Source organism: Pagrus major, chromosome 17, assembly GCF_040436345.1.
Source record: "Pagrus major chromosome 17, Pma_NU_1.0".
Classification (NCBI taxonomy): domain Eukaryota; kingdom Metazoa; phylum Chordata; class Actinopteri; order Spariformes; family Sparidae; genus Pagrus; species Pagrus major.
This window is the reverse complement of record NC_133231.1, coordinates 6,924,240-6,951,562: the sequence shown is the minus strand read 5'-3', so window position 1 is coordinate 6,951,562 and position 27,323 is coordinate 6,924,240. Positions and strand designations below refer to the sequence as shown.

Below are 27,323 nucleotides of genomic sequence, written 5' to 3'. Positions count from 1 at the left end.
TATCTCTGCCACTGGAAACTACCGATGCGCTCATCACTGTTTATTTACACACTGCGGGACACCACGAAGAGAAATATGAATATGTAGAATATAGATGCCTATTGTCTGCTTCCAAAGCCTTCTTGTCAAGGGACCTGCTTTATATATGAACGGGTGACATCGGAGCCGGGCCCTGCATCTCCATCATTTAAAACACCCTGCTACCAACGTTAGCTAGCTCGCTAGTCATATTATTGACGCTGTCAGCCGTTTTCACTCGGCGAACCGGCCACATGATTGAATGACAGTAGCTGGCCCGTGTCCTTTAAAGGTAAGCTTTATATGCTGCTCACATTTTTATCGTTATTCAGTGCCGTGTGCGTTAGCGGAAATCACCTCACCTAGCTAGTGACAAGGTAGCTGTTAGCTGCACCGTTACTGTAACAGTCCCTCTCCCGGCAGTAACACGCTTATAACCGAAGCTAGAATATTTAGCGAGTATTTCATAGCTAATGTTGAGGTTGTAGTATTTTATTTCTATGTGTAATTTTCAGCACTGAACGTTTACGTATGTATGAAACGGCTCACCTTGTTTGGACGACAGGTGTGCGTACCTGCCCCGCCGTTACTGTGTTGTTGACACTTGACAGCCAGACTTAAAGTTTGTTTAATTAAGTCTGTTTGAGAAGCAAACACAACTGCTTGCCGCCACAAGCTAGCCTGTCAGACAGCCTTACATTTCCCTGAGTGTTCAGCCGCACGACTGCCTCGGCCACCTCTTGTATTTCTGTGTAAGTGTGTTGGCTACTTCTTGAGAGTCCGTTCGCTCCTTTATCTGCTGCAAGACACGTTTCACGGCAGACATTTTGACGTGTCACAATAAGAAAGGCACAGGTGCAGTTAACAACATGGATCAGTGGAATTGCGCTTGATGGCTCACTGATATGGTTTCCTTGGGTAACCACATTAATTGAGTCACCTGTAATGTGATCAGTCCCACCTGTTATTGTTGTGACGAGTCAAAATGTCACTTGCCTTTTCTAAATCTGTTTGAACCCCCCTGAGATTGTATTTCAGTGTCCTCTTCCTCCCATGAAACTATCACACTCCTCTTAGGACTGAGTGACTAAAGGTCATAAGGTCACATCTTGTTCGGTGAGTTCATGTTAGCCGACATTTTAAAACTCCATATAAAAGAGAAGCATATGTAGCTACTCTATCAGCGTTTCTGCCTTTTTAATGATAGCTGCTTGTTTATGTAGCAACATCACAGCATGCTAACAACAGCCCATCTTACAGTGAGGGTGATGGGGCTGACTTGTGATGTGAAATGCCAGTCAGACTCGTCCCTCCCCTGTTCACCAGCTGCAGAAATCATTGCATTATATCAGTGAAAGCAGCATTGTGTGACTCCTCTTCTTCTCTAAACTTCTCAGTTTTTCGGGGGAGTTCATTCGATGATTCAGCGCATCAGTAGTCTTACTTACTTACTAAACAAAGATGGTAATGGACTTGCTCCTCCTGATAATTATATGACTCAGTCTATTGAAATGGCTCCAGCTACACGGGGATAAATATTCTAATACGTTCTGTTCTAAAGGCTTGGACTAATGTCTTCATTGTCAAGCAAGAAGATGACTTTACTAATCTGTTCTTTTATCTTTCTGTGTTTCATCGCAGGTGTGATGTACCTATGTGTGCCTGGTGTTTTACATTAGCGCGTAATAACCACCCAGGAGAATGAATGCAGAGGAAGTGGAGCTGCTCAGTGACTCCAAGTACAGGAACTATGTGGCAGCAGTGGACAAGGCCCTCAAGAACTTTGAGTACTCCAGTGAGTGGGCAGACCTCATCTCAGCACTGGGCAAACTCAACAAGGTAATGATCGTAGACAGACCCCAGCTCGACATACACAGCAATAGTTTACAAGTTATTGAGAAGGCAAAAAGATATACAGAAGGGTTGAATATACACAAAATATAAACAAGCACACCAACACTGTTGTCTGCCCTGCACATCCCATCTCAGGTTTTGCAGAACAACGCAAAATACCAGGTGGTTCCGAAGAAGTTGACGATAGGCAAACGGCTGGCCCAATGCCTCCACCCCGCCCTGCCCAGTGGGGTCCACCGCAAGGCCTTGGAGACCTACGAGATCATCTTCAAGATCATTGGACCAAAGAGGCTGGCCAAAGACCTCTTTCTTTATAGGTAATACTGTCGTACTACTTACAGTGACCACTGAATAAAGTTTGCAGCTAGTATCAGATCTTGACATCGCTTTTTCATCACTGCAGCTCTGGGCTCTTCCCTTTACTCTCCAACGCCGCTATGTCTGTGAAGCCTGTGCTGCTGGGGCTCTATGAGACCTACTATCTGCCCTTGGGGAAGACACTGAAGCCAGGACTACAGGGGCTACTGACTGGGGTCCTGCCAGGCCTGGAGGAGGGCTCTGAGTATTACGACAGGTAAGACGAGCAGGAATGGAAAGAAAAACACTTTTAATGTATACGTGAGGGCATCGGAACAAGCCATTAGGAGAAAGGGTTTTATCGCGTAATGGGGAAGGAAATTGATTTCAGATTGTATGAATGATACATGAGATATTTGAGTCATGTTTCAAACTCAAGACACAGCCCGAGACTTCTGTCTCTTAGATACACCCTTACTGTTCAAACAGGTTCATTGTAACCAGGAATTATCTGCAGATATTTGTCTCTTCTGTGTTTACATTAACTGTTTTCAAGACATCTCATATTTACAGTCATTTTTGTCGTTTCTAATGCTTTTTCTTTTTTTATTATCCTATTCCTCATATGTTGACAAAAGCTGGAAAATCATTCATCTCATCAGTGCTACCATAATTACTGTCACATGCACTAGAGGGCGCTGCAGTTATGGGTTCAGCCACATTCACAAAATAGAGGGGGGCTGCATCGAAGGACTTTTTCATGGTTGACCCTTTAACTCGTTTTAAAAGGAAAAGCACCTGTGTGACTGATGAAATTAACGATTGCCCCGTTAGATTTAAGTTTGCCAGTAAGCGATGCCTGATGTAATTTTTGTTACTAGTAACATCTGTGCATTTCCTAGTGTGATGTCAAAATGACAGTTGTGAAAAGGCCTATTTGTACCACCGATTTCATTTTACACCATGTATGTCATAGTTTTAGTACGTGTATGCCAGATACTTTACTTCTGACACATCATTTTTACATATACAGTACATGTTTGTACGATTAATACTTCCCTGTTACTGTTTGCTGTTTTAGTAATTTAATTTCCACACAGAGGGCATTTAAGTGGCTTTATATCTCAAAGCTAGGATTGTTAAAAAAACTAAAAAAACAAAAACAAAAAAACAGTCAGCAACAGCATGAATCACAATAGTGTCCCATCTGTTCTAATTAAGATTATATTTAGATTCTGGCAAGAAAACCTAGTCAGTTTATGGAAATAGCTAATTAATGCCTCACAGTGAGATCCAAACGGTCTCATGAACAGCGCTGCGTGAGAGCTCACTGATAATGCTTCTCTCTCAGGAACTTCTGATATCTTTTGCTTCCTTACCAATTAGAGGAGAGTGCTGTGTGTCGTGAAGTGATGTTACATTATGAGAGTCAGAAAGTCAGAAAACGCATTTCCTTGCAAGGAACAGAAAAAGCATGTGCAACTAAACTCATTGTAATTGAAATGCATGTTTGCTGTGTCCTGTCTGTGTTTTCTATAGAACCAACACGCTGTTGGAGAAGGTGGCTGCAGCGGTGGAGCAGTCGGCCTTCTACAGTGCCTTGTGGGGCAGCATCCTGACCAGCCCGGCTGTGCGTCTCCCTGGGGTGACCTTTGTTCTGCTGCACCTCAATCGCAAGCTCTCCATGGAGGACCAGCTCTATGTCATGGGCAGTGACATCGAGCTCATGGTACACTACACACAAACATGCAACAAGGAGTTCTTCTTGTGTATTGAGGAGCTGCAGAGTTTATTCATGGTCAAACTGTAACCTGTACTGTACATTTCCTGCCACTAGTCACTTCTCTGCTGAACTGCCTACTCTGCTCCGGTCGCTAACACCGGTCTGCTCTGAAAGCAACCACCATCTTTCTTTTGCTCGACCACTCACTCACTATGCACTGCCATGTTTCTTAAAGGAGCCACGCTGCTTTTATAACCCCTACTGGAGGATTACGTGTGACTCCCAGATTCTACCATAGTCACAAGTCATTTTTCCATATTAGCAACAGTTTAAATTTTGTGACTTTGAGCCCAAAATTAAGTAATTTGTCAAAAAACATTTGGCAAATGGTGTGGCTCATCAACATTGTCAGGAAAGGACAGGAAAATGAAATATCATAAAAGTACCAAAATACACTGGAGGGGGGCTTTAATGCTGTCACACTAAAGTGTAACTTGAATCACTGTATCCATTCAAATGATTTATAATGTTCTCACCAGGTGGAGGCGGTCAGTACATCAGTTCAGGACTCCAGTGTGTTGGTCCAGAGGAGCACCCTGGACCTGATCCTCTTCTGCTTTCCCTTCCACATGAGCCAGGTAGGATATCTGTGTGATGGAGGTCAGGCTGAAACTACAGGCTGTGTTTTACAGCAGGATGCTAATAATGTACTGTATGTATAAGTATGTGTTCATATATCTATTCTATTCTATCTATTATCTATTAGTATTTGTATTGTTGTGAAGTTTCAGATGTGTTTGTGGGTCTGTTTCTTTAAGTGCATGTGCACAAGTGTGATCATGATGAGGACACTCAGACAGACAGCCAGCCACGGTGGTGACTCATGCTGGCTGCTTATTAAATCCTTCACCTCAAACATTTCTGGACATGTCAGAGCCGGGACACAGCTCTTATCTGACATGTGCAGTGTATGTGTGTGTGTGCATGTATATGTGTGTTTGCTTATATGTAAGTACATGTATGTACATATATGTATGTGTGAAAGGAGAGAGAAACAAGCACAAACATTCTGTTGTGTTCTGTTGTATTCAGGCGACTCGCCCCGACATGATCCGGATCCTGTCGGCAGCCTTGCATGTGGTTTTGAGAAGAGACATGTCTCTCAACCGCAGACTCTACGCCTGGCTGCTGGGTACGGAATACGCACACAGACACAGTACTGACCTTTAGATGTACCAGGGTCCCACTCATCATGTCATTTCTGATATATCGTAGAATTTAGAGAGACACTTCCTCCACAGTAGAAAATAAGGGGAAGTCCAAGAATGCTGGGTCACTCTTAACAGGAATATACCCACACATTATATTCACGCATTTACTAACCTGAGTACATATACACTTAAATGTCATAGCCTTTGTATAATCCAACATTAATATGTGTATGCCATGAAACCACTTTTACCTATTAAGAGTTATAGACATTTTATATGAACCATGGTGTATCCCTGACATACAAAACTTTACATACACATTGTTTTGTTTTGTGATTTGCACAGGAGCTATGTTTATGCATACTATGTTTCTATTTTCCCATTTTGTTTTTTCTGTTCTGGCAAAAAAAAAAAATGCTGTGGTCATTGTCTTACTTTACTTTCTCTTGTTTGCAACTTTCTGTGGATGGACATGCTGGTAAGTGTCTGCATGGCTAAGGATGGACACTGACTGTATCAAGCTTTACACTCGTCTCTAAGAACAAATTGTTGAATGATTGAAACATTAGTTTATGCCAAATTTCTTGATTGCCAGAAACGATGAGGAACAAATAATAAGTGGAAATTGCTGAAAGGTTTTATCTTGTGATATGAGTGGGCTCAGGACTGTAAGCTCCAGCTATTTGATTGGCTTTTTTTTTAACTGTTCAATGATCATGAAGATTGACAGGCTTTACTACTCTGAATCTTATCCAAGTCCAAGTCTTACTTAACTTCTCTATGGCTGAAATCTGATGAAATCTGAGTGATGTTGGCAACAGCGAGAGGGACTTTACAAAGAGGAAGATTAACTGGAAGCGACAGAGAGTGAGAGTTTATCTCATTAAATACTAAGTCTCCATTTGCTCCACTCTGGAGAAGTGTTTTGTGTCTCATCTTGTGCTGGATGTACATGTAAGGCTTTATGTAAATAAAACTTCATGTCTTTGTTTTTTGAAGGCTTTGATAACAATGGGGTGATGATAGGGCCCCGCAGCACTCGGCAGAGCAACCCAGAGGAGCACGCCAGCCACTACTTCAACACCTTCTCTAAAGACATGCTAGTTCAGGTGAGCTTTCAAGCTAAGTGCAAATGGGTCACTAAAAAAAAAAAAACGGTCTTCATGTTTAAAATTAACTAGAACAATCCCCAAACAAAATGTCTCCTGAGATGGAACGTGTACATGTGTGGGGAAGGGAAGTGCGTGTGTCAGTTGGGGTTTGTCCTCAGTTTGGCAGATCTGGCCCTCTTTTTTGTCTGCCACACAGTTTCAAATCCCCTTTAATCCTTCTTCTACCACACCTCCCACATCCTCCCTGGGCTTTGCATATATGTCCTGCTCGCTTCTCCTATTCCCAGTAGCCTGTCCTTTGAAGGCATCTCCCAGTTCTCCCAAAGACTTTCACACGCACACTTGTTCAGTCCGTCCTGTCACGCTCAACAGCCTTTGCCCTCCTGGCATGTGCTGAGCTCTGGTACTCCAGGGGTTGGAACAGGGGGCACACAGAGCGACCTGGAGGGGAAGTTTTGTTTTTTAATGTTTTTTTGTTTTTTTTTATGTTTTTGTTTTGTTTTTTGTTTGCTTTTCTGCCATCTGCTCTGAGATAGTTATTGGAGCTCGCTCCATTGGGAGAAGGTTGGTACTACAGAGGCCGTCTGTTCCCTGCTTCAGCCCATTATGCAGCAGACGAAGCGTGAAACACACACAAAAAAATGACAGGGGACTCAATGCAAATATGATTTGGATGAAAAATGGTTGTGCCAAATGTTATACAAAGCCAGATTAAAAAAAAACAACATAAAAACAAATTAATGTGTGATCTGCTGTGCCAAAAGTGGCTCTGGAGTTTTTTGATATTTTCTGCATGTTTGTACGTGTTTTCAGGCAATGGTGGGGATCTTGCAGGGAAAGGCCCGAGGCGGGGAAGAGGAAAGCATCCTTATGCACGACCTAAAGCCATTCCGCATCCTCATCAGTCTGCTGGACAAACCGGAGCTCGGTAACCAGTCTAACAATATGTAGACACCGACAGTCCACTTAATGTTGTAAATATGTAAATAATGATTTGTTTCTCTCCAGGCCCAGCTATCCTAGAGGATGTTCTGATCGAGGTGTTTCGGACCCTATACACACAATGCCGAGCAGAGCTGGACCTCCAAAACCAGAGTCCGTTCAGTAAAGACCACACACACCTCAGCAGGTCAGTCCAATCCACCATCAGACATTACATATGATTAATTTTAAATAAACCCCATGATCATAGTTTGGTTTTTGCTTCATTCAGAAAAAATAAAGGTAAAATTGGACAAATGGGGTCATTTAAAGCGTAACGATTACAACATTAGAAAAAAAAATTTAAACTTGAACTGAGAATATATGCAGGGCATGCAAAATATCAGTATTACAATATACTGAAAAAACATTGATGGAATATCAGTGTAGTTGTGACATAGAGGTATGAAAAGATGTTTGAAATAAGTTACATAATAACAATTGGCCAACAGTCAATGCTTATAAAGATAAACATTTGATAAATGACTTAAACCATTTATTAATCACTAACAATGGATGTTTTAGTTAGTTTACTCATCTATACAAACTATGAATACTAATTTAACTTTCTTTCATAGTAAACTTCGAGAGAACAAGAAGACGGCAGAACTGATTAAAACAGCCAATCTCCTGTTCAACTCGTTTGAGCCGTACTACATGTGGGACTATATCGCTCGCTGGTTTGAAGAGTGCTGCAGGTTTGTATGATTAGTGTTTGTGTACATACAGTCTATACTCAAGTCACCGCTTTATGAGCTAGAATCAGAAACACTGAAGTCTAAATGTATAAATAGCAGAGGAACCTTCTGAAGGTTTTGCCTTTTAGAAAGAGTTAAAAAGATGCCGCCTGCCAGTCTGCTGCTTTTGTTTTGGTATGCTGTTGTGTAGAACAAGGCTCAGCTGGTACCAGGGGGGCCAAGTTTGTGCCAGGATACATTTCCCACTGCCAATACACCCACACCTGAACAGTGTTTATACACAGAGTAGATCATCAACACCAAAGTTAACTGCTAACCATCATTACCTTCCTCAAAATAATGTGAAATGTGTCTCTGCAGGAGGACAGTCATCAGCAGCACACGTGCACCACGGCATGCTGGGAGCGCAGATCCTCCAGAGCTGTCATTGGTGGAGTTCTGTCAGCTGGTGGATTTCCTGCTGGATATTGTTTCCTTGGTGAGACTCTTCTTTCTTTCTTTCTTTCTTTCTTTCTTTCTTTCTTTCTTTCTTTCTTTTTTCTGTCTGTCTGTCTGTCTTACTGTCATACTGTCTTTCTCTCTTTCTTTGCTTACTGTCTTTCTTTCTTTCTTTCTTTCTTTCTGTCTTTCTTTCTGTCTGTCTTACTGTCATACTGTCTTTCTCTCTTTCTTTGCTTACTGTCTTTCTTTTCTTTCTTTCTTTCTTTCTTACTGTCTTAATGTCTGTCTTTCTTTCTTTGTCTTTTTTTCTTTGTCTTTCTTTCTGTCTGTCTTACTATCTTACTGTCTTTCTTTCTTTCTGTCTGTCTTACTGTCATACTGTCTTTCTTTCTGTCTCTGTCTTTTTCATGTCTATCTCCCATGTCCCTTCTCTCACACTCTGTCATTGCTTTAACTTCCCTATTGAACTCTTTTGCCTGTTTCCTTCATTCATTCTTTTCCCTTCATACTTTCAGGCTGGTCTTTTCACTGCTGTTTGCTCAGCTTTTGATTTCTGTCCTTTTCTCTGTAATTATTCAGTCTTTCTCCCAGTCCTTTTACGTTCTCATATCCCTTCTTTTATAGGTTCCTCGTCTTTTTGTGTCACTCCATCACATTCTTTCTCTTCCCTCTTTAACAGCCCATTGTCTCCTGCCCCTGCTTGGGCTTTCACTGTTTCTCACTCCCTCTTGGCTCACACACCTCCTCTTCAAATCCATTATGTTCCATACAAGCACTCTCAATATCCATTTGCAATTTGGCCTGCATATGTTGTCCAAATCCATTTTTGAATCCAGTTCTGGGATGTTATGGCCACCACTAGGGGGGGTGTGTGTGTGTGTGTGAACCATGTCTTTCTCCTGTTTCTGTCTATGTGTGCAATCTCTACACAGGCTCAAAAATACCTGTGTTAAGTTTCCCTGCCAAAAATATTGTTTGCACCCTCCTAGAAATGTGCTTGTCTTTACAGTATTTCCAATCTGAATAGTTTGGAAATCCCTCACTCCTCTATTACCCTGTTTAAATGCTTGTGTGTTAGGTGTGTGTGTGTGTGTGTGTGTGTGTGTGTGTGTGTGTGTGTTTGAAAGAGCGACAGAAAGAGAACCCTGTGTTCTGTGAGTCTGTGAGCGAGGATGGAGAAGCGTATGGTTAGTGTGTGTGTGTTTCTGCAAACCAAGTGTTGTGTGGCCTGTGCTCTGCTTGCTCCTGTCTGTTCAAACTATCTGCTCTTTCTCCTTGAAGCCTACTAGAAGCATGAGGGTAATCTGCCAGGTAAAGTACTGCTCTTTCCTGCTTTTTCACCTCACCCTGCTTCACTGAGGCTACGATAACATTTCTGCAACGTCCTGCCAACATCCCTCAGGCCATCCTGCCCTGCTTTGAGTGATCATTTCAGAATGACTGACTGACTGTCACATTTTAATGCCAAAAATGATCCGAAGGAAGAAGTGGGATTGTAACAGTCATTACATGTGGTGCAAACTTACCCTGGCTGTTTGGTGTGGATCTTGTGAAAATGAAATCTCCGCCCAGTGTGTATGTGCTGTCTCTTAAGCATGCATGCAGTTATATGCTATTGCAGTGCTCACATATTTGTAAGAAATATGAATATTTTGATTTACTTCATGGTTTAATGCTCATTTTATGGTTCTGTTGTTCTTTTTTGCTCTTTTTTTGTTTTATAAAAATGTGTTTCGCTTGTTGAGTCAACATGTTCACAAGACTATCAACACACTAATGATATAACTCAAAAGTGCAAGAGGCAATAAAATCAAATCTGGAAAAGACATTAAAATCCATAGGTCCAATATCTTTAATGATAAAGTCATCATTATAACTATAAGCAGAGCTTTCTCTTTTTCAAGTAAAAACAAGATTAATTACTTAACTTAAATAAGAAACAGTCAGTTTATAAAAACAAAATAGAGGATGGGGATGCTTCTGGATGAATTATATGTATATACACAAATAAATATAATACTCGCGCACCAGGGATATAAGGGATTAATTAAGATTTCCCCTTTGATGGCCGGAGAGAAAAGATATGAGATAAACCCTCACTGATCCCCAGAGGGGGGATTTGGTTGTTGTAGCAGCACAGGAAAAGAAACAAGTTCAGAAATAAAAACAATGATAACTAGAATGGCAACAACAGTGCCTTTTTGTACTCGCTGAATGATACCAGCCCCTCACACCAGATATTTTTTCATCAAGATCTATCTATTATTCCCTGAGAAATTAAACAAACACACTATCTCATAATGTTCAAGAAAGTGAGAAAAAAATCATGGATCCACCCCTTTTTATGGATCTGCAGCAAATGTTCGTGGGGAGTTTTTTTGTATGGGAGTGAAAACCTTCTTGGTGGAGGTAATAAGAGGTGATGAAACTAAAATAAAAACTACACAAAAGCAAGTAAAGACTAAATTCGAGGTATTATAAAATTACAAAGTGACAGTGGTGTGAATAATAGCAGCAGAGTCAGCTGGTCTAGTATCGTGTTGTGTGTGTGTATAAGAAAATCATTTTTAGATGTTAATGTGTATTTAATGACATTGGATCAAGTGAAGTGGATTACATCAATCATTTTGAAGACTTCAATAACATTCCAGCATCAGCCTCAGTTAACTTAACAGCCTTAATTCAATTATCATATTAATTCCAGATAAGGTTCACCTCCCTCCAGATACCCTGTAATTGCACCTTAAGTCCTCACTTGACTTGTGTATTTCCAACATGTCCAGGAGACCTACATAGAGATCCAGACAGAGCATCTTCCTCAGCTGCTGCTGCGCATGGTGGCGGCTCTGACGTGTCACCTGCAGGCCCTGGGCCTCGGGGAGCTCACCCACTGCCTTCGTCTCTGCTCCAAGATCCTCAGCAAAGTGCAGCCACCGCTGGTGTCCCCTCTGGCTCTGCCCTCGGGCCCCCGGGCTCAGGGCCTCTCCAACTCCACCGGCAACCCCTCAAACTCAGCAAGGGAAAAGCGAGGAGACAAGGAGGACAAACGGGTGAGGAAAACTTTTAATAATGTTCCATAAAAATGAAAGGGTTATGCTCTTTTACATCAGAAACATTATGTTTTTCCCTCAACTAATCAGGATGAGATCAAAGTATCTGTTCGCTAAAGTGGTCAGTTTGAAATTGAAATTGTTCACAAGCATTAAAACAAAAGCAATACACAAGCAACCTCTGACTTTGAAAAACATTGCCAGCTAATAATTCTGTTCTTTCTCTGATCCTGTCAAAATGTTTTGATAAAAGCATAGGCCCTGTTGCTGCCCCCAAATCCCTGTTTGACCCACTTCCCCTACAAGTTACTGCCCAAAAAGCCATCAGTTCAGGCTCTGATGGTGTGCCCTGGTCCCTGAACAGGGTCCCTTCCGGCTCCTGTTGGCTCCTTCCAGCCTCCTGCCCTGTGCTGCAGTTGGCTGGGTGGCCCCATGACCGGCCCTGCCGTCCCACACTCCCTCGACACAAGGCATTTGAAGATTTGTTCAGAGCAAATGCTTCGTTTGGCTGTCCTGGTCCTCCTGGTCCCTGTCCATCAACCTGGTTTTTAAAGTGTTCGAGAGCTCAGTGAGGCATGATTAGAAGTTCAGAGATGGATAGAGGCTAGATAGATTGAGGTGGACTCATGAGGGGCAGAAGAGAGGACAAGTAGAAAGACAGAAGATGGTTAACCAACAGCTGAGCCCAGCTCGCCTCTCCTCTCTGAAAAAGAAGAAGAGTAGACTGGCCTGTGATGCCTCCTGGGTGATCCTTATCCATCGGAGTGGAAAATATTCCACATACATCCGCTGATTACTATAACTTCCCCACCCCCCGCCCTGAGGGGCATATAGAGAACGTGCTAGCTAACGTGCCATCTGAGTCCAGGCTCAGAATGTGCACACTGCCTCGATCAAAATGCATCCCAGGAAGCCCTCAGGCTCCCACGGGCTGACTGTGACAAAGAACTGTAAGAACTTCAGTCTGTCAGCCTGGTGTACAGCTCAGTATACACAAGTCCCTCAGGTCAAACCCAACAGCTGTGTGCACAGCCTCACTATACAGTGTAATGATCAGTGTGCAGGACACAGAACAGTGCAGTGATGAGGTCGATGTGTCTGTGGAGATCTCCACTAGTAAAACTAATTGTTACTGTAGGCACACTTGGACTGAACCATTTACTGAATAGATAACACATTTTTGACTGAAAGAATTACAGGTATAGTCTAGTTTTATGAGATATGGATAAAGTCTTCCATCACTGTGGATCTGTAATTTTGCAATGTCAGTTGTGATTTGTGAAAAAAAGTGCCTCAACATTAAATTTTAGGTGAAAATATCTGTTTTTGACACAATTAAATACCTGAAAAGTTAAGGTACCTCATCACATTATTGATGAAGCAGGATGGGAAAATGTAAATTCAAATATTTGACATAAAGCAGTCCTGTAACATTGCCTACATTGGTCCCATATGGTCAAAGATACAAAAAGGAAAACATTTGTTGAATGACAAAACAGCAAATCTTTTGCAGTAGACAAATTTATTTATCTTTATATATATATTTATTTCCCAACCCTACCTGGTCACAAAGAGTTCATATAAATGTAGAGTTTAACTTCTAGATTAAATAAATTTACAGCATATTCCCTGTTTAATCTCATCTGCATCAGGAAATAGGTTGGACTCCTCTGTGTTGATTTGTTGGTGTGGCCATTTGTTGGATCATTTGACATTTTCTCACAGCAGATATAAGGATAAGGGTTAGGGTTAACCCCTAACCCTAACCCTGATACGCCCTCTTTGACAGACATCTTCTTCACTCTCCTGCTAGTTTTGTTGCACTTCCATCATTGTTATTAGTACATATATATTAGGCCCAATTTCAAACCGGCCCATACACACTCCCCATACCCACTGTTTACACTTTCATGTGCAGGGACCACCACATTGCGTCTGCATCAATGAAGATTTACAAACCACACTCCTCTCAGGTGCAGCACCTCTTTGTGTCCGTGAAGGAGGAAACGCCACATGCCGGGTTCCGTGCTGTTATTTCCTCAGGATAATTCATACATTCTCTTACTTCAAACAGTTGTTTGATGGACTATTTTTGTGTGCAGATGATGGAATTAAAGTTACATTGTATGAACATGCTGTTAAGAAAACGTTACACGATTTGATTTGATTTACTGTGTTGTGTCATTTCAGTCAAGGACCTAATCAGATTAAAAATGGCAAACGAAAAAATGATTAACAAAAAAAACAAAATGTGAGAAAAGAAGGGTGGGAGTGAGGTTTTATTTATTCAATTAATAATTTTGGAGGGCGTCCGAAAGCTTGCTAGTGAATTTATGCTATCCCTCTTAATTAAGAGATACTCCTCAGCAGCAAGAGATCGGTTTGGAAATGGGCCACTGAGTGGTGACATCATGTAATGCCTAGTATAGATCTCCACAAATTTAACCTGACTAGAGGTAAGACGGGGTCATGGAGAACACCTGTAATGGTGTGGGACATTTATCCAGCACAACACAAAGAAACAAAAAAAAATAAGCTCCCATTCATAAAATTGTTTATAAAAGAAAGATCCAGGCAGTATTGTGGTATGAAATCTGCACTTTGAGTTCACCTGGCTTGTTATATTTTCAGTGTTCTGTACGTTTGTTTTCATCACCTATCCTCCTCTGTCCTCCTGCAGGCATTGCCCGCTACTCTGGAGTTACCTGGCAATGGGGAGGTGTTTGAGGACGGGGAGAACCCTCCCAGTAGTCGCTCCTCAGAAAGTGGCTTCACAGACTTTGTCCAGTACCAGGGAGATGGTTCTGAGGAGTCAGAGCGAACCCCTCATCCCCACCCAACAGTCAAAACAGGCCGTCGCTCCTCAGGCCCATCTCAGACCAAACCTCTAGACAAACCAGTCATGCAGTGCTGCCTGGAGCATTTTCAGCAGTTCCTCTCCCGTCTTATTAGCTTGTATATTACCCCTGGGCATGGGGACAAAGCTGATGGTGAAAGAGGAGAAGTCATGCAGTCTGGACCTCTGGTTTCAGAGAGCTCCCAGCACAGTGATCATACTGAGTCATGCTTAGGATCAGATATGGTCCAGAGGGAGTGTGTTGCTGCCTTCACTGCTGCCTGCCAGCTCTTCCTCGAATGCTCCAGCTTCCCTGTCTACATCGCAGAGGGCAACCTCAAGTCCTCACCCACACAGGAAGAGCAGTTTGGTAAGTGCCAAAATGCTCTGTGATTTAAAAAAATGAGAAGATGAAGATGATTCAACGGCAACCATGAATCAATGATGAGAGTAACAGAGTGCTAAGATTTAGAGCTGATCTACTGCTTTTTAAATGTTTGATTTATGAACACATGATATTCCCCCTGCTTCAATACAGACAGTGAGCAGGTCCGTCTGCCGGTGTGGCTTCGGACACTGATGGATGCCTGCTGCCTGGCCAATGACTTCAGCCTGCAGGGCGTGGCCATCTCCCTGCTCATGGACCTCGTGGGACTTACCCAGTCTGTTGCTATGGTGACTGCAGAGAGCGTAGCATCTGCCGTCAGCTCAGAGCCCCCCCAGCCCATGAGCCCCAGCCAGGGCCGCGTAGCTGTCGTCATCAGGCCACCACTCACTCAGGGAATCCTAAAGTACATCGCTGACAAGACCGACTTCTTCAGGGTAGAGATCTCATTGAAGGTTACAGTGGATCTATTGCTTGGCTGAATTGTTTGGATGGTTTTGACCCTGTTTAATCCCCACTCTTTTCCCCAGAGTGTGGCACTGATCCTGTGGGACCAGTTGAATGAAGGAACACCTCAGCACCATCAACGCAGCGTGGAGCTCTTCTACCAGCTCCATAACCTGGTGCCTTCCTCCAGCATCTGTGAGGACGTCATCAGCCAGCAGCTCATGCACAGAGACAAGGTTAGTAGACACAAACACTCAAAGTAATAGCACACACACAAACTGTCACTGAAGTCAATGCTGAAGCATCTTTTTACTTTCAGAGAATTCGTCTGGAGGCCCACGTGAAGTTCTCTGTGCTGTGGCATCTGACACGAGATTTGAACATGACCAAGTCTTCTCCTTTTAATCGCACATTTGACAGGTGGGTCAGCCTCATAGAAATGGTGCTTCAATTATTTAAGGACAATCCATTATTACAGTTCTTTTTTGAAAGTGCTTTTCCCGTGACTCATTGTCATCTCAATTTCTTCTTCTTCTCTCCATATCTTTTCTCTTTGTCCTTCAGATCTCTTTTCATCATGCTCGACAGTCTGAGTTATTGGGATCCGTGTACCAGTGCTGTCGGTCGGGCTTGGCTGAATCAGGTCCTTCAGAGACATGACATTGCTCGCGTTTTAGAGCCTCTCCTCCTACTTCTGCTCCACCCTAAGACCCATCGAGTATCCATTCAGAGGGTACAGGCTCAGCGGCACTGGGCCCAGGTCTTCCCTGAACCACCTGAACAGGAGCCATCAGAACACATTTACACCAGGGACTCTGGCTTCTCAGACAGTATGCAGTGGCCATTAATTCTGCTTCTTCAGTTTTACTTTTACTTATTTTTTACGTACTGTGTCCAATTTGTCTCCACTTTGACTCTTAACTATAAAAACACATTGAAGTATTTGCCTCTTTGTGTAAAAAAGTTTTGTCATCGTTCTTCCCTCTCTTTCTTTCATCAGACTTCCACGGGGAGCGGTTGGCACACGAGGAGCTCCGAAACCTGGCGATGGGTGACATGGAGCCGTTCTGTCTGACCGTCAACCCCCTGAGTGACAGCCTATCCTTACTGAGCCTGAGCAGTGAGAACTTGCAACTAGCTGGTGAATATCAGCCTGCTGACCAGCAGGGGGAGCCACAGACCTCTGAGTCAACTGGTTCTCATTCATCTACAGTGGAAAATGGCAGCTTTGAGGAACCAGAGGGTGTCATCAGCGCAGTCAATGGCTCAGACCAACAAGCTGGTTCTTTAGATGACATGACTGAGGACTCTATAGAAGAGGCTGTGTCCTCTGTTATAAAAGAGTTGATTGACAGGGTTTTGAGTGTAGTAGAAGAAGAGGGATCTCTGGAAGTCTCCCCTCCACCTGAAAACTGGCCTCAGACAGACACAGATAGCACTTCTTCCGATACCTCCACTGGTCTACGTCTTGACTCTGGCCCTCCTCTCATCTCTGGCCACCAGACTCTGCCAGAGATGCTGGCTGAAGGGACGCTGGAGTTCTTCTCTGTTACATCGGCTGATGTATGTGCAGAGGAGCAGCACAGAGAGGGCATCACTCGCCACAGTTCATCACCTTCCATTGTCACATTGCCAGACGGTTCCGAACCAGCCACCCCGGACCACAACCTGCAGGTGGACGACCCTCAGGCCCGTAAACGTAGCCATAGCAGCACCCAGCTCAGCCTTAAAGGGAAGATCATGGAGAGGCTGTCGGACAAATCTCCAGGGGCCAAGCCCAAGATCAAGAAGTCAAAGAGGAAAGAGGAGGAGAGGCAAAGGAAGATGGCAAATCAGGCTGACAAACTGCGGCCGCCCAGCATTTTCTTTGGGGACAGCCTGGATCTGGAGAACTGGTACAGCTGTGGGGAAGGTGAGGTGTCAGAGATTGAGAGTGACACTGGCTCACCCAGTGGGGGCTCTGGTGGGACTGTTGGGGGTGTCAGTGTCACAGGACGGAGATCATCCTCGGCACCACCTCGTTTTAACATCCATCCTCTCTACCAGCACGTCCTGCTCTACCTCCAGCTGTACGACTCCTCCCGATCCCTCCACGCCCTGTCAGCCATCGCAGCCATGCTGAGAGCTGCACCCTCAGGGTTTGTAAGTGCCATCTCCACCACCAGCATTAACAACACCTACACGCCGCAGCTCTCTTTGCTCCAAAACCTCCTAGCCCGGCACAGGGTCTCTGTCATGGGCAAAGACTTCTACTGCCCCATCCCCCAGGATTCCCACTCTCACTCATTTCGCAGCGCCATGTACCTGGAGATCATCATCTCGCTCTGTCTCTACTTCTTAAGAAGCTATTACTCTGCCCACGTGGCAGCAGGCCCTCAGGACTTGGCAGGGAACCGGGCTATGCAGCTGACCAGTGTGGAGGTCTTAACTCTCCTCTTCAGCGAACTATCTAAAGTGACAGGCGGCTCGGCTAAGGGCTTTGCTAGTTTCATCAGCGATGTCCTCTCTAAGTGCAAAGTTCAGAAGGTGGTTCTCCACTGCCTGCTCTCCTCCATATTCAGCGCCCAAAAGTGGCATGATCAGCGGGTGGCAGGGGTCAACATGGCCACAGTGGAGGAAGGTCTGTCAGAGGACAGTGTCATCAACCTGTCAGAGGACCAGATAGACAGCTGCAGCGCCGTCCAGTCTCAGCTGCTCAGACTGCTGCAGAGCCTGGTCGTACTGGAGCACAGAGTCCTGGTGCCAGCTGAAGAAGGAGGAGAAGGAGGACCTGTGGGAGGAGGGGCAGGAGGCACAGGGACAGGAGGTGGCACTGGGGCTGGGTTTGAAATCCTGGGTGGGGAAGTAGAGCATGTCAACCCCCAGCAGCCAATGACATCACTGCAATACCTCCACGGACAGCCCATCACAGCGCAAGGAATGTTCCTGTGTGCGACGATCAGGGCGCTTCATCAGCACCATGCATGTAAGATGCATCCTCAGTGGATAGGGCTCATCACAGCCACCCTGCCATACATGGGGAGGGTGCTTAGGAGGGTGGTGGCCTCAGTCACCCTGCAGCTGTGCAGGAACCTGGATAATCTTCTCCATCAGTACCGCTATGAGACTGGGATTACAGACACCAGGTATTTACATTTAGATGTTTCATACAGACAATACAATCCAGTAGAATGGCTTAGAAAGGGCTTGGTCACCAGATGGCACTCTTGTCCACAAAATGTAATTGCTCTCTTATATATCATCCATCTGTCTGGTTTACCATTTGTGATCAACTGAAGATATTTGTATAGAGATACATAAATTCAAAAATATGTATTTACTGCATATACTCCCTTTATCTTCTAGACCTCAGTGGATGGCTCTGTGCATCCCCCCTGACCTGATTCTGACAGTGCTAGAAGGGATTACAGCCATCATCCATTACTGCCTGCTGGATCCCACTTCCCAGTACCACCAGGTGAGGGCGCCGTGCCCCAACTAGTTGTTACAAATTCCTCTTTCATTTCTCAGTGAATGTTCACAACCTCTGCACAGAGGTGTTTACGTTTAGTGATTCTGAATACAGGCTTCCTCCTATTTGATACATTCATGAGTATGGTTTATATTAACCTGGGTTTCCTCGAGTCCTTGAAATCCTAGAAAGTTTCTAAATTTGAGGAGGGGGGAATTAAGGCGTTGATAGATTTTGGAAATAGATATAAATAAACAAGGTTCGTTGAAAGTGCTTTTGATATATTTTTTACTGTAAGTTAGTGATCATGTGCATCATTGGTTCACGTGCCACCTGCCTCGAATTGTAGTTGTGTTATTAAGATGGCGCTAATGAAATAACAGGTTGTTACTCAGCTAATTAACTCCTAAACAAGTCTCTATCTCTAATACTCAACCTACACAATATATTGTTAGGCTGTGTTGTGTTAGAGAAGGCAAGAGACCACAAAGTCCACCATCAATTGAGAATGTGATTGAGATGTTTCAAGCCTCTCTGTCTTTATTTTTTGTCTTTAAACTTCTATATAGCCTGCTAGTAATCATTACAAAGAAATGTTGTAAGTGATTAACTTAATCCATGTTTCAAAATATGCCATGTTGGGTCCTTGAATTTAAGGGAATTGGGCCTGGAAAGTAATTGAAAAGTCCTTGAATTTGATGTTTAAGAAGGTGTCGGAACGCTGATTAATATATACTTGATATTTTCTATTTCTTGGCATAATAGATAAAAAGTACTGACTGTCTTGTTGCGTATCCTGAATCTCAGCTACAAGTGAGTGTTGACCAGAAGCATCTGGCTGAGGCTCGCTCAGGCATCCTGTCCATCCTCCATACCATCATGTCTTCTGTCACCCTGCTGTGGAGCGTCCTCCACCAGGCTGATAACTCCGACAAGCCAGCTGCTGCCTCTGCTGCCTCGACTTCCAACATCAACCTGGGCTCCACTAAGGTACACCGGCAACATGTATTCAATCAAAGACTCTGTGACATATTTGCACACATATCTTGGCCAGTATAACTATCCTTTGTCTTGTCATAATTAAATGTATATCTTGACTGCAGGATAATGGAAACATTCGATTCAACAAACTAAGAAATGAGAAGAAGTTCCTGAGATAATTTGTCTAAACTGTCCATGCCTCTTCCCACCTCAAAAACATGAAATGGAAGATACGATGGATGTATTACCATGTTATTTCACTTTTTGTCTTAAGTCTTGTTCAAATAACCTGAAATGCAACACTTAACAGAGGCCAGGTATAAAACAGTGTGCAGGTTATACAGTCTATACGGTCCCAGAGCAAATCTAAACATGTGGGCAGCCTACCCTAAAATTTTCTAGAGAGAAAGTATTATTACTTCACACATAATACTTAGATTACTGGCCTCAGCAGTGAGAAGGTCTCAGCAGGTCTCTGAAGGACTTCTCTTTTCAGCATATACAGCTCTATATTGTCCTGCAAGTAGTTAATAGCCTTGTCCAGGTGATATTAGTTTTTTCTGGAGGTGGGCTGGTAATGTAATTTTCACTGAGATAATACAGTTTTTTTTTTTTCTGTTGAGAAGATGATTAGAAATCATTACAGGGCCTGAGTTGCTGCAGGAGGAATAATTAAGGGCCTAAAAAAACTGCTTAACTTGCTTCTTCAACTGACTCCCATGTTTTATCAGTTTAAATTGGGCTGAGTAAACAGAATTTAACAGCAGCTCAACTTTGATTTAGATAATGATGCTTACCAATTTATGTCGTGTTAGCTAACAGGATTAATGTGGGAGGTAGTGTGTGATATCTATCTGAAAATTAAATATCTGAAGAAAAAGGACTGTATTTGATAGATTTTTCCTTCCTGCACAATACACTGGAAGATATTTACAGGATGTTGTTAGTGACACTATGGAGTCTAACTTAAATTGTTTGCATAGTAAGTTATCAGCTGTTTAGGTGTAACCTAAAATTCTTGCTCACATCTGTTCTGCAGAATCTCCGGCAGCAAATCCTGGAGCTGCTGGGTCCAATCTCCATGAACCATGGAGCTCACTTCATGGCAGCCATAGCCTACGTTTGGAATGAGAGGAAACAGGTCAAAACTCCAGTCAGAAATAAGGTGGGTGTAATAACATACTCTGCACACCCACCATTTTGATGTCTCTATTGAAAACCATTTAAAAGTAAAATTTTGGAGTCTGCCTGTACTTCACTGCAGTCCGGTGAGAAGTTAAACCAATGGAGGTCAGATTTTAAGTTGAATTTGAGTTACTTGAAGTGAACCCTGAGCGCAGCACATTTCTCTTATTGACTCTCTCACTAGGATTGTTCTCAAAAGCCATGTCCAGACTCCAGTATGTCTCTGTTTGAGTGGACTTTTTATATCTTCATATATCTTCCACATGTTTCAGGTGATTCCTTTAGCCAGTGAGGAGCAGCTGCTGCTGGTTGAGCTGGTTCGTTCGGTGAGCGCCATGCGCACTGAAACAGTAATGCAGACAGTCAAAGAGGTCCTGAAGCAGCCGCCTGCCATCGCAAAAGACAAGGTTGGTGTTTAAGTGTTGTTGCTGAACTCTATTAGCTCAAATGGTTTCACCCCCATCTTCTTTTCCCTCAGCCACTGCAGAGCTGTGAGAGTTTCTATCTGTGTATAATGATGTCACAAATTATACAGTTTGCAAAATGTTTCATTTTTAGTAACAATGAGAAAATGTTGTCTCCATATCACGTAATTGTGGTTGTTTTTTTCTCATGTCTTTTAGTTTCACCTTGTCCATGGTAATTCATTACATTAACATTATGTCTTCACCTGTTCCCACAGAAGCACCTCTCTTTGGAGGTCTGCATGCTGCAATTCTTCTATGCCTATGTCCAGAGGTAAGTCCACTGCTTCATAACAGCAGTATATACTGTATTTATGATGTATATTTATTACTATCCATTTTAAAGGAGTTTAATATTGCTTTTTATACAGGCCTCATTTGTCCAGAGCCTTCTAAGCTTTCATCACTGTGGCCTGTTCTTGTCTTAGGATCCCTGTGTCCAGTTTAGTTGACAGCTGGCCCTCTCTGCTGGCCCTGCTGAAGGACTCTGTCCCATTAGGCCTGCCTGCCCCTGGACAGTTTCTTATACTAGGGTTGGTTTCTGTTCCTTCTCTCCTTTTAATTGTCGTACAGGTGTGCCTATCTCCTTACAGCATCTGGGGAATCACTTGTACAATTATACAGTTACTTAAAGTCATCAGTTTGTGGGTTGGTCACAGTCTGTAGAGACTACACATTCTTTCACTTATTCAACGTGGCTCTTCCTTTTCACTCTGTTGTCTCTAGAGTTCTGAATGAGTTCATTTTGAAGAATCCAAATCTGGAGAGCAAGAAGGATCAGCGGGAGCTGCAGGTAATTACTTTGACCACCTTGACTCCTACTCAACTCTCAATTGCTTCAATTATGTTTTATAATTACATTACATTTCTCATTTTATTCAATAACATGCCATGCTTTTGCATGATTCTTTTTGCAGCATCATAATTACACATTTTAATTTTGTTTCCTGCTTGGTAGTCACACTGGATTATACAGCAAGCCACAGTAAATGAAATAATTGAACATGACTTAATACTGAAGGAACTGACTGTTACTTGTGTATTCAGGATGTGACCCATAAGGTGGTGGAGGCCATCGGGACAATCGCAGGCTCCTCTCTGGAGCAGACCACCTGGCTAAGGAGAAACCTGGAGGTGAAGGCGTCTCCTCAGATAGTTGTGGATGGAGCCAACCTGGAAACTGATGTAGAAGGTGTGCTGCTAATTGTAACACTAACTGTCAATGAAGACTGTATCTGTATCGTTGCATATTGCTGCACTATATAACAGCCAGCCTTACTAAAACTGAACTAATGTTTAAGGCACTACGTCTAATGTGAATGTGACACTGTTGCTGAGTTGCCAGAGTGGTCTCTCTCCTGACATACTATTAGTCAATTTAAGACTTAATCCATATCAATTGACTAGACTGTGAAGTAGTAGTTAGGTAGGCAGGCAGTTTGAATCTTGACCTTTTTATTTTTATTTTGAGAGCTGTTTGTATTTTGGCAGTGGAAAGATCATTTTGTGTTCATACCAGAGATGTATTATAATGTCAGGGATTAACGTAATCCTGCTAAATCAAGTGTAAAAAATAATCTGAATGTGAGACACTGGAACTACATGTGACAGTGTGAAAACAGAGGATTTAGAGGCTCCTGTTCATAAGCAGCACTAAGAGCATGTGAAATGTGAACATATTGCAGATAGTGTGCATGCTTCAGCATGGCAGTATTAACATGGATCTAGTATGTAGCTGCTGCTAATGTTTGCCATGTGTGTCTTGTAGATTTAATGCTCACAGTGATGGAGGCTTCCAGCTTCACTCCATCAGTGTACAGCGTTCACGCCCTCACACTGTTGGCCGAGGTAAAACACTCATGTCAGTGATTCAGCTCCACTGTTGTTCATCAGTCAGTGGCTCTGCCACACATTTCCATTGTTCATCTTGATTACATCTCAAGCTGCTCTCACTCACATTTACCAGCAATGTTTAGGCCTGCAGTACATTAACACACTCCAACTGAGCTCCTCGGAGCAGATTTACGACCCCCTCCCCACCTCTACTTCAGGTATTATTAGACAACCAATAAATCAATCTGTTTGTCTTACTTTGGTGCTGTGAATCAGCTGAGCTGGACAATTGAAATGACTGACCACCTTCTTCCATCCTGGCTGTTTTAGCTCAATGTGGAGTTAAATATGCAGATTTTGTCTGTGCTTCACTGGTGTCTGCAGCTTATAGATTCATGGTTTTATTCACGGTAATAAATCAACTCAATGCAGCAGTGCAGTGTGTCATACTGTTTGGTGCTGCAGTTATGTACTGCCTATATATAATTTTCCAGCCAAGGGATCAAAGTAGTTCAACATTTAGAGATGAAATCGTACTTTCATTCAATGCTGCCATGCCTACTGAAAGCATGTGGTGTAAAACTGACATGAATTATTACTAAATGTATTTTTCAGGTGCTGGCTCATCTGTTGGACATGGTGTTCTACAGTGATGAGAAGGAGAGGGTGATCCCACTGCTGGTTAATATCATGCACTATGTAGTGCCCTACCTCCGCAACCACAGGTGGGGATGAGCTGCTTACTGATTTGTTGTCACTCAGATTTCAGAAAAAGTTTAGAAGTTGACTTATTAAGTTCACGTCTTACATCACATCTCACATCCTACATTACAAAAAAATGATGGATAAGTATGAAGGTTAAACACATGAAATGTCAAATGGATAAATAAAAGTGATCTATTCATGTTAGGAAAGGAAGACTGAAGTGCAATGAACCGCCAAGTGTGAAAATGAGTCATAGCTGATCATATGCATGTCTTTATATGTTTGCTGTTTCTCCTGACAGTGCTCACAACGCCCCCAGCTACCGGGCTTGCATCCAACTGTTGAGCAGCCTCAGTGGGTATCAATACACCCGTCGCGCCTGGAAGAAGGAGGCCTTCGACCTCTTCATGGACCACACCTTCTTCCAGATGGACTCCTCCTGCGTCAGCCAGTGAGTAGGAGAGGAAACTTAGCCGTGTGTGGGTGACCACTTTTACCGCTGGTGTAACATGTAGCCCAATTGAGGGAGGAAAAGACACATGAATACTGATGTACTGAAGATGCACTGGCTGCCCTTGGTTGAAAAAGGAAAAATAAGAACTCAGGGATGCCAGAGAAACATTTAAAGTCAGTACATTTCACCTAAATTTTCTAGCAACAAAACTTTTGAATGGTACATGTTATTGCCAGATGTAACCGGATGTTTGTATGTTAATTATTCTCAACGTTTCCGGAGTATTAGTCTAACATTAACATCATTTTCCTCATTTTTCAGCTGGAGAGCCATAATTGACCACTTGATGACTCATGACAAGACCACATTCAGAGACCTCATGAGTAAGCTTTATGACTCATTATATTTTAAATAGGGGTAGATATTACCACTCGGTGTGGTTACTGACTATTTAGCAGTTGATCTGTTTCTTTCTGACATTTGCAGGCCACTCAGTGTTTTGCCCTTTTTACATCTTATCTTAGATAGAATTAAACCTGCGTCCTACAAAGTGTCAGCACAATTATATGGAGCCATTACAGCTGCAAAAATAGTCAGTCAAGTCCATTTTATATATAGAGCCCAGTATCTTAAATCACAATCTTTACAGCATATGCCATAAACCCTAAATTCATATATACCAACACATAGTTAAAGACTGATATGCAGAGAGACTAATAATGACTGTGTGTGTCTCCCTCAGCCCGGGTGGCTGTAGCCCAGAGCAGCTCTCTGAGTCTGTTCACCAACAGAGACGCTGAGCTGGAGCAGAGAGCCATGCTCCTCAAACGCCTGGCTTTCACCATCTACAGCAGTGAAGTGGACCAGTACCAGAAATACCTACCAGACATACAAGGTAGACAATACACACATACTGTATACTGTATGACAATTTCCCACAATAATAGAAAGTGAACACAGATTTTAACACCCTGAAAAGGGACTATTAGGGATCTAAGACATAAGGACAGACGCCTAAGGTTTATTAATGTTTACCACATCTTCAGTGGACAGATACTTAATTTGTTTGCGTGTTCAGAGCGTCTGGTGGAGAGCCTGCGTCTGCCTCAGGTGCCCATCCTCCATGCTCAGGTGTTCCTGTTCTTCAGAGTGCTGCTGCTACGCATGTCACCTCAACACCTCACCTCACTGTGGCCCACCATGATCACCGAACTGGTGAGAACCAGAGCTTACGACTACAGTCTCAGTCTCACTCGCTGTACCTTAATGTGTTTCCTTCTTTCAGTCTTTTACACAAACTTAAACTTCCTCACACATTCTCACTCACATGCTCTACATCTGTTTCTCTGCAGGTACAGGTGTTCCTCCTGATGGAGCAGGAGCTAACAGCAGATGAAGACATATCAAGGTACATTATCTGTTGATATGACAAGCTGGGCTGCAGCAGTAAATGAAAATGTATTTGATTACTTTGATGATGTATTTTCTGTCCTGTACATCTCTAGGACGTCAGGGCCGTCTGTGGCTGGGTTGGAGACCACCTATTCTGGTGGGAACGGCTTCTCCACCTCCTACAACAGCCAGCGCTGGCTCAACCTCTATCTGTCTGCCTGCAAGCTCCTGGACCTGGCCTTGGCCCTGCCCCCTGAGAGCCTGCCTCAGTTCCAGATGTCAGTACAGACACACCAGGGTCATAATAGGCTGTGCATGTGATTGAGTTGTTTATAGACAGAATTCGTGAAAAGGGGAAATTGTGCGTGTGTGCCTGTCAGTGTTTGGAATGCATGGATACAACCGGGATCATTTTAAATTTTAAGAATTGCCCAATCTCAGTATGTGTAGTGCATATGAATGGACATGAATAAGATGTGTGGATATCACATCTTTTTAAAGCTCTGGGTGACTCGTTAAATAGATCAAAATTGTGGTATTTCTAAATGAGACCTGCCTCACTACAGGTACCGCTGGGCCTTCATCCCAGAGGCTTCAGACGATTCAGGATTGGAAGTGAGACGTCAGGGGACTCACCAGAGAGAGTTTAAACCTTACGTGGTTCGACTGGCCAAGCTGCTGAGGAAACGAGCCAAGGTATTTCATCTTCCTTCTGTCCATGCAAGGTTATTAAATGATGGAGACAAATGACTCCCTCTTACATCAGGGAGACGTTCATTAAAAGACCCTTTTTGCAAATTGTAGCTCGCTTCCTTCCTGCTGCACTTTCCCTCATCTGCAGGGGGGCACTTAATTTTTTCTGCTTGAGTAAGTTTTTATCAATTTCCCCCGTAGAAAAACCCAGAGGAGGACTGCTCCACGAGAACTCTGTCCTGGGAGCCCGGTCACCTGATGCTGACCCTCTACGTGATCCGCAGCATGGAGCAGCTGCTACCCTTCTTCAACCTGCTCAGCCAGGTCTTCAACAGTAAGGCCAGCAGCCGCTCAGGTCCCGCCTTCACCCACAACTCTGCAGACGCCTCCTTCCCCGGCCACAAGGAGGGCCACAAACTGGAGAGCCAGAAGGTTTTCTGGAGTCGAGCCCGACAAAACATTGAGGAGATGGTAGAAAAAGACTTTCTCGAGGGCCTTATCAAGACGTGAGGACACAGCGAGGGGAGGAGGGGGATTAACACATAACTGATCAACACTAGTGAACAACCTCAACTTGTACATTCAAAAACAAGGGAATACAAATGGGGAAAATAGTTTGTACATTTTTTGTATTTATAATGATTATTTTACTTTTCAAAAGCTATTGTATTTAATTTTAATTATTTGTACATATGGAGCAGCTTTGATGACTGACTTTTAACATTTCATGTGAGTCCTTTTGGACAAAGTGAAGATGCTGTGCCATTCCATATCGATGTGACTTAATAAAGATTTCTAATGGGAGGGTTACCTGCACTCTGTCACTGTCGTCATGATGTTTAAAATGCATTTATACTGTGTCCTCGGGTCGATATATCCTGAGCTAAACCAAGTTCCAAACCTCTAATTTTGCGTCTTGCAGCAATGATTTGTGCAGCAATTTAAAGGGAGTGAAACAAAAGAAAGTTCAGTTTGATTATCAGACGATCCTGAGCTGAGACCTCAAATTAATTCAGGCCGATGGGAACAAACAAATCAAACTCACCTTTCTATGTTGGGGATTCAAGGTAACGTGTGACTGCAGTTTGAGGTTCTGCTTTGTTGAACTTTAT

The 27,323-nt window shown here is 43.2% G+C and overlaps 1 protein-coding gene across 3 annotated transcripts; it reads left to right on the top strand.

The window, feature by feature from the left end:
* Positions 1-46: 46 nt before the first annotated feature.
* dop1a (DOP1 leucine zipper like protein A) lies at positions 47-27,027 on the top strand. 3 transcript variants are annotated; one of them, XM_073485353.1, is made up of 37 exons: positions 47-310; positions 1,660-1,857; positions 2,008-2,189; positions 2,276-2,446; positions 3,709-3,898; positions 4,432-4,530; positions 4,985-5,084; positions 6,103-6,212; positions 7,029-7,143; positions 7,224-7,344; positions 7,775-7,894; positions 8,255-8,372; positions 11,119-11,385; positions 14,066-14,591; positions 14,760-15,043; positions 15,137-15,289; positions 15,373-15,473; positions 15,618-15,883; positions 16,054-18,178; positions 18,399-18,510; positions 19,312-19,494; positions 20,525-20,650; positions 20,943-21,077; positions 21,353-21,408; positions 21,563-21,667; positions 21,861-21,927; positions 22,182-22,326; positions 22,903-22,982; positions 23,583-23,692; positions 23,974-24,123; positions 24,448-24,509; positions 24,869-25,021; positions 25,205-25,341; positions 25,479-25,534; positions 25,632-25,796; positions 26,085-26,214; positions 26,413-27,027. In XM_073485353.1, exons 2-37 carry the CDS (start codon positions 1,720-1,722, stop codon positions 26,719-26,721), a joined length of 7,467 nt encoding a protein of 2,488 aa, XP_073341454.1. In that variant the 5' UTR covers positions 47-310; positions 1,660-1,719; the 3' UTR covers positions 26,722-27,027. The 3 variants fall into 3 exon arrangements, with proteins under 3 accessions (XP_073341454.1, XP_073341451.1, XP_073341453.1); XM_073485350.1 differs by having other exon boundaries at positions 19,270-19,494; XM_073485352.1 differs by lacking the exon at positions 47-310 and adding an exon at positions 1,075-1,134 and having other exon boundaries at positions 19,270-19,494.
* Positions 27,028-27,323: the final 296 nt, after the last annotated feature.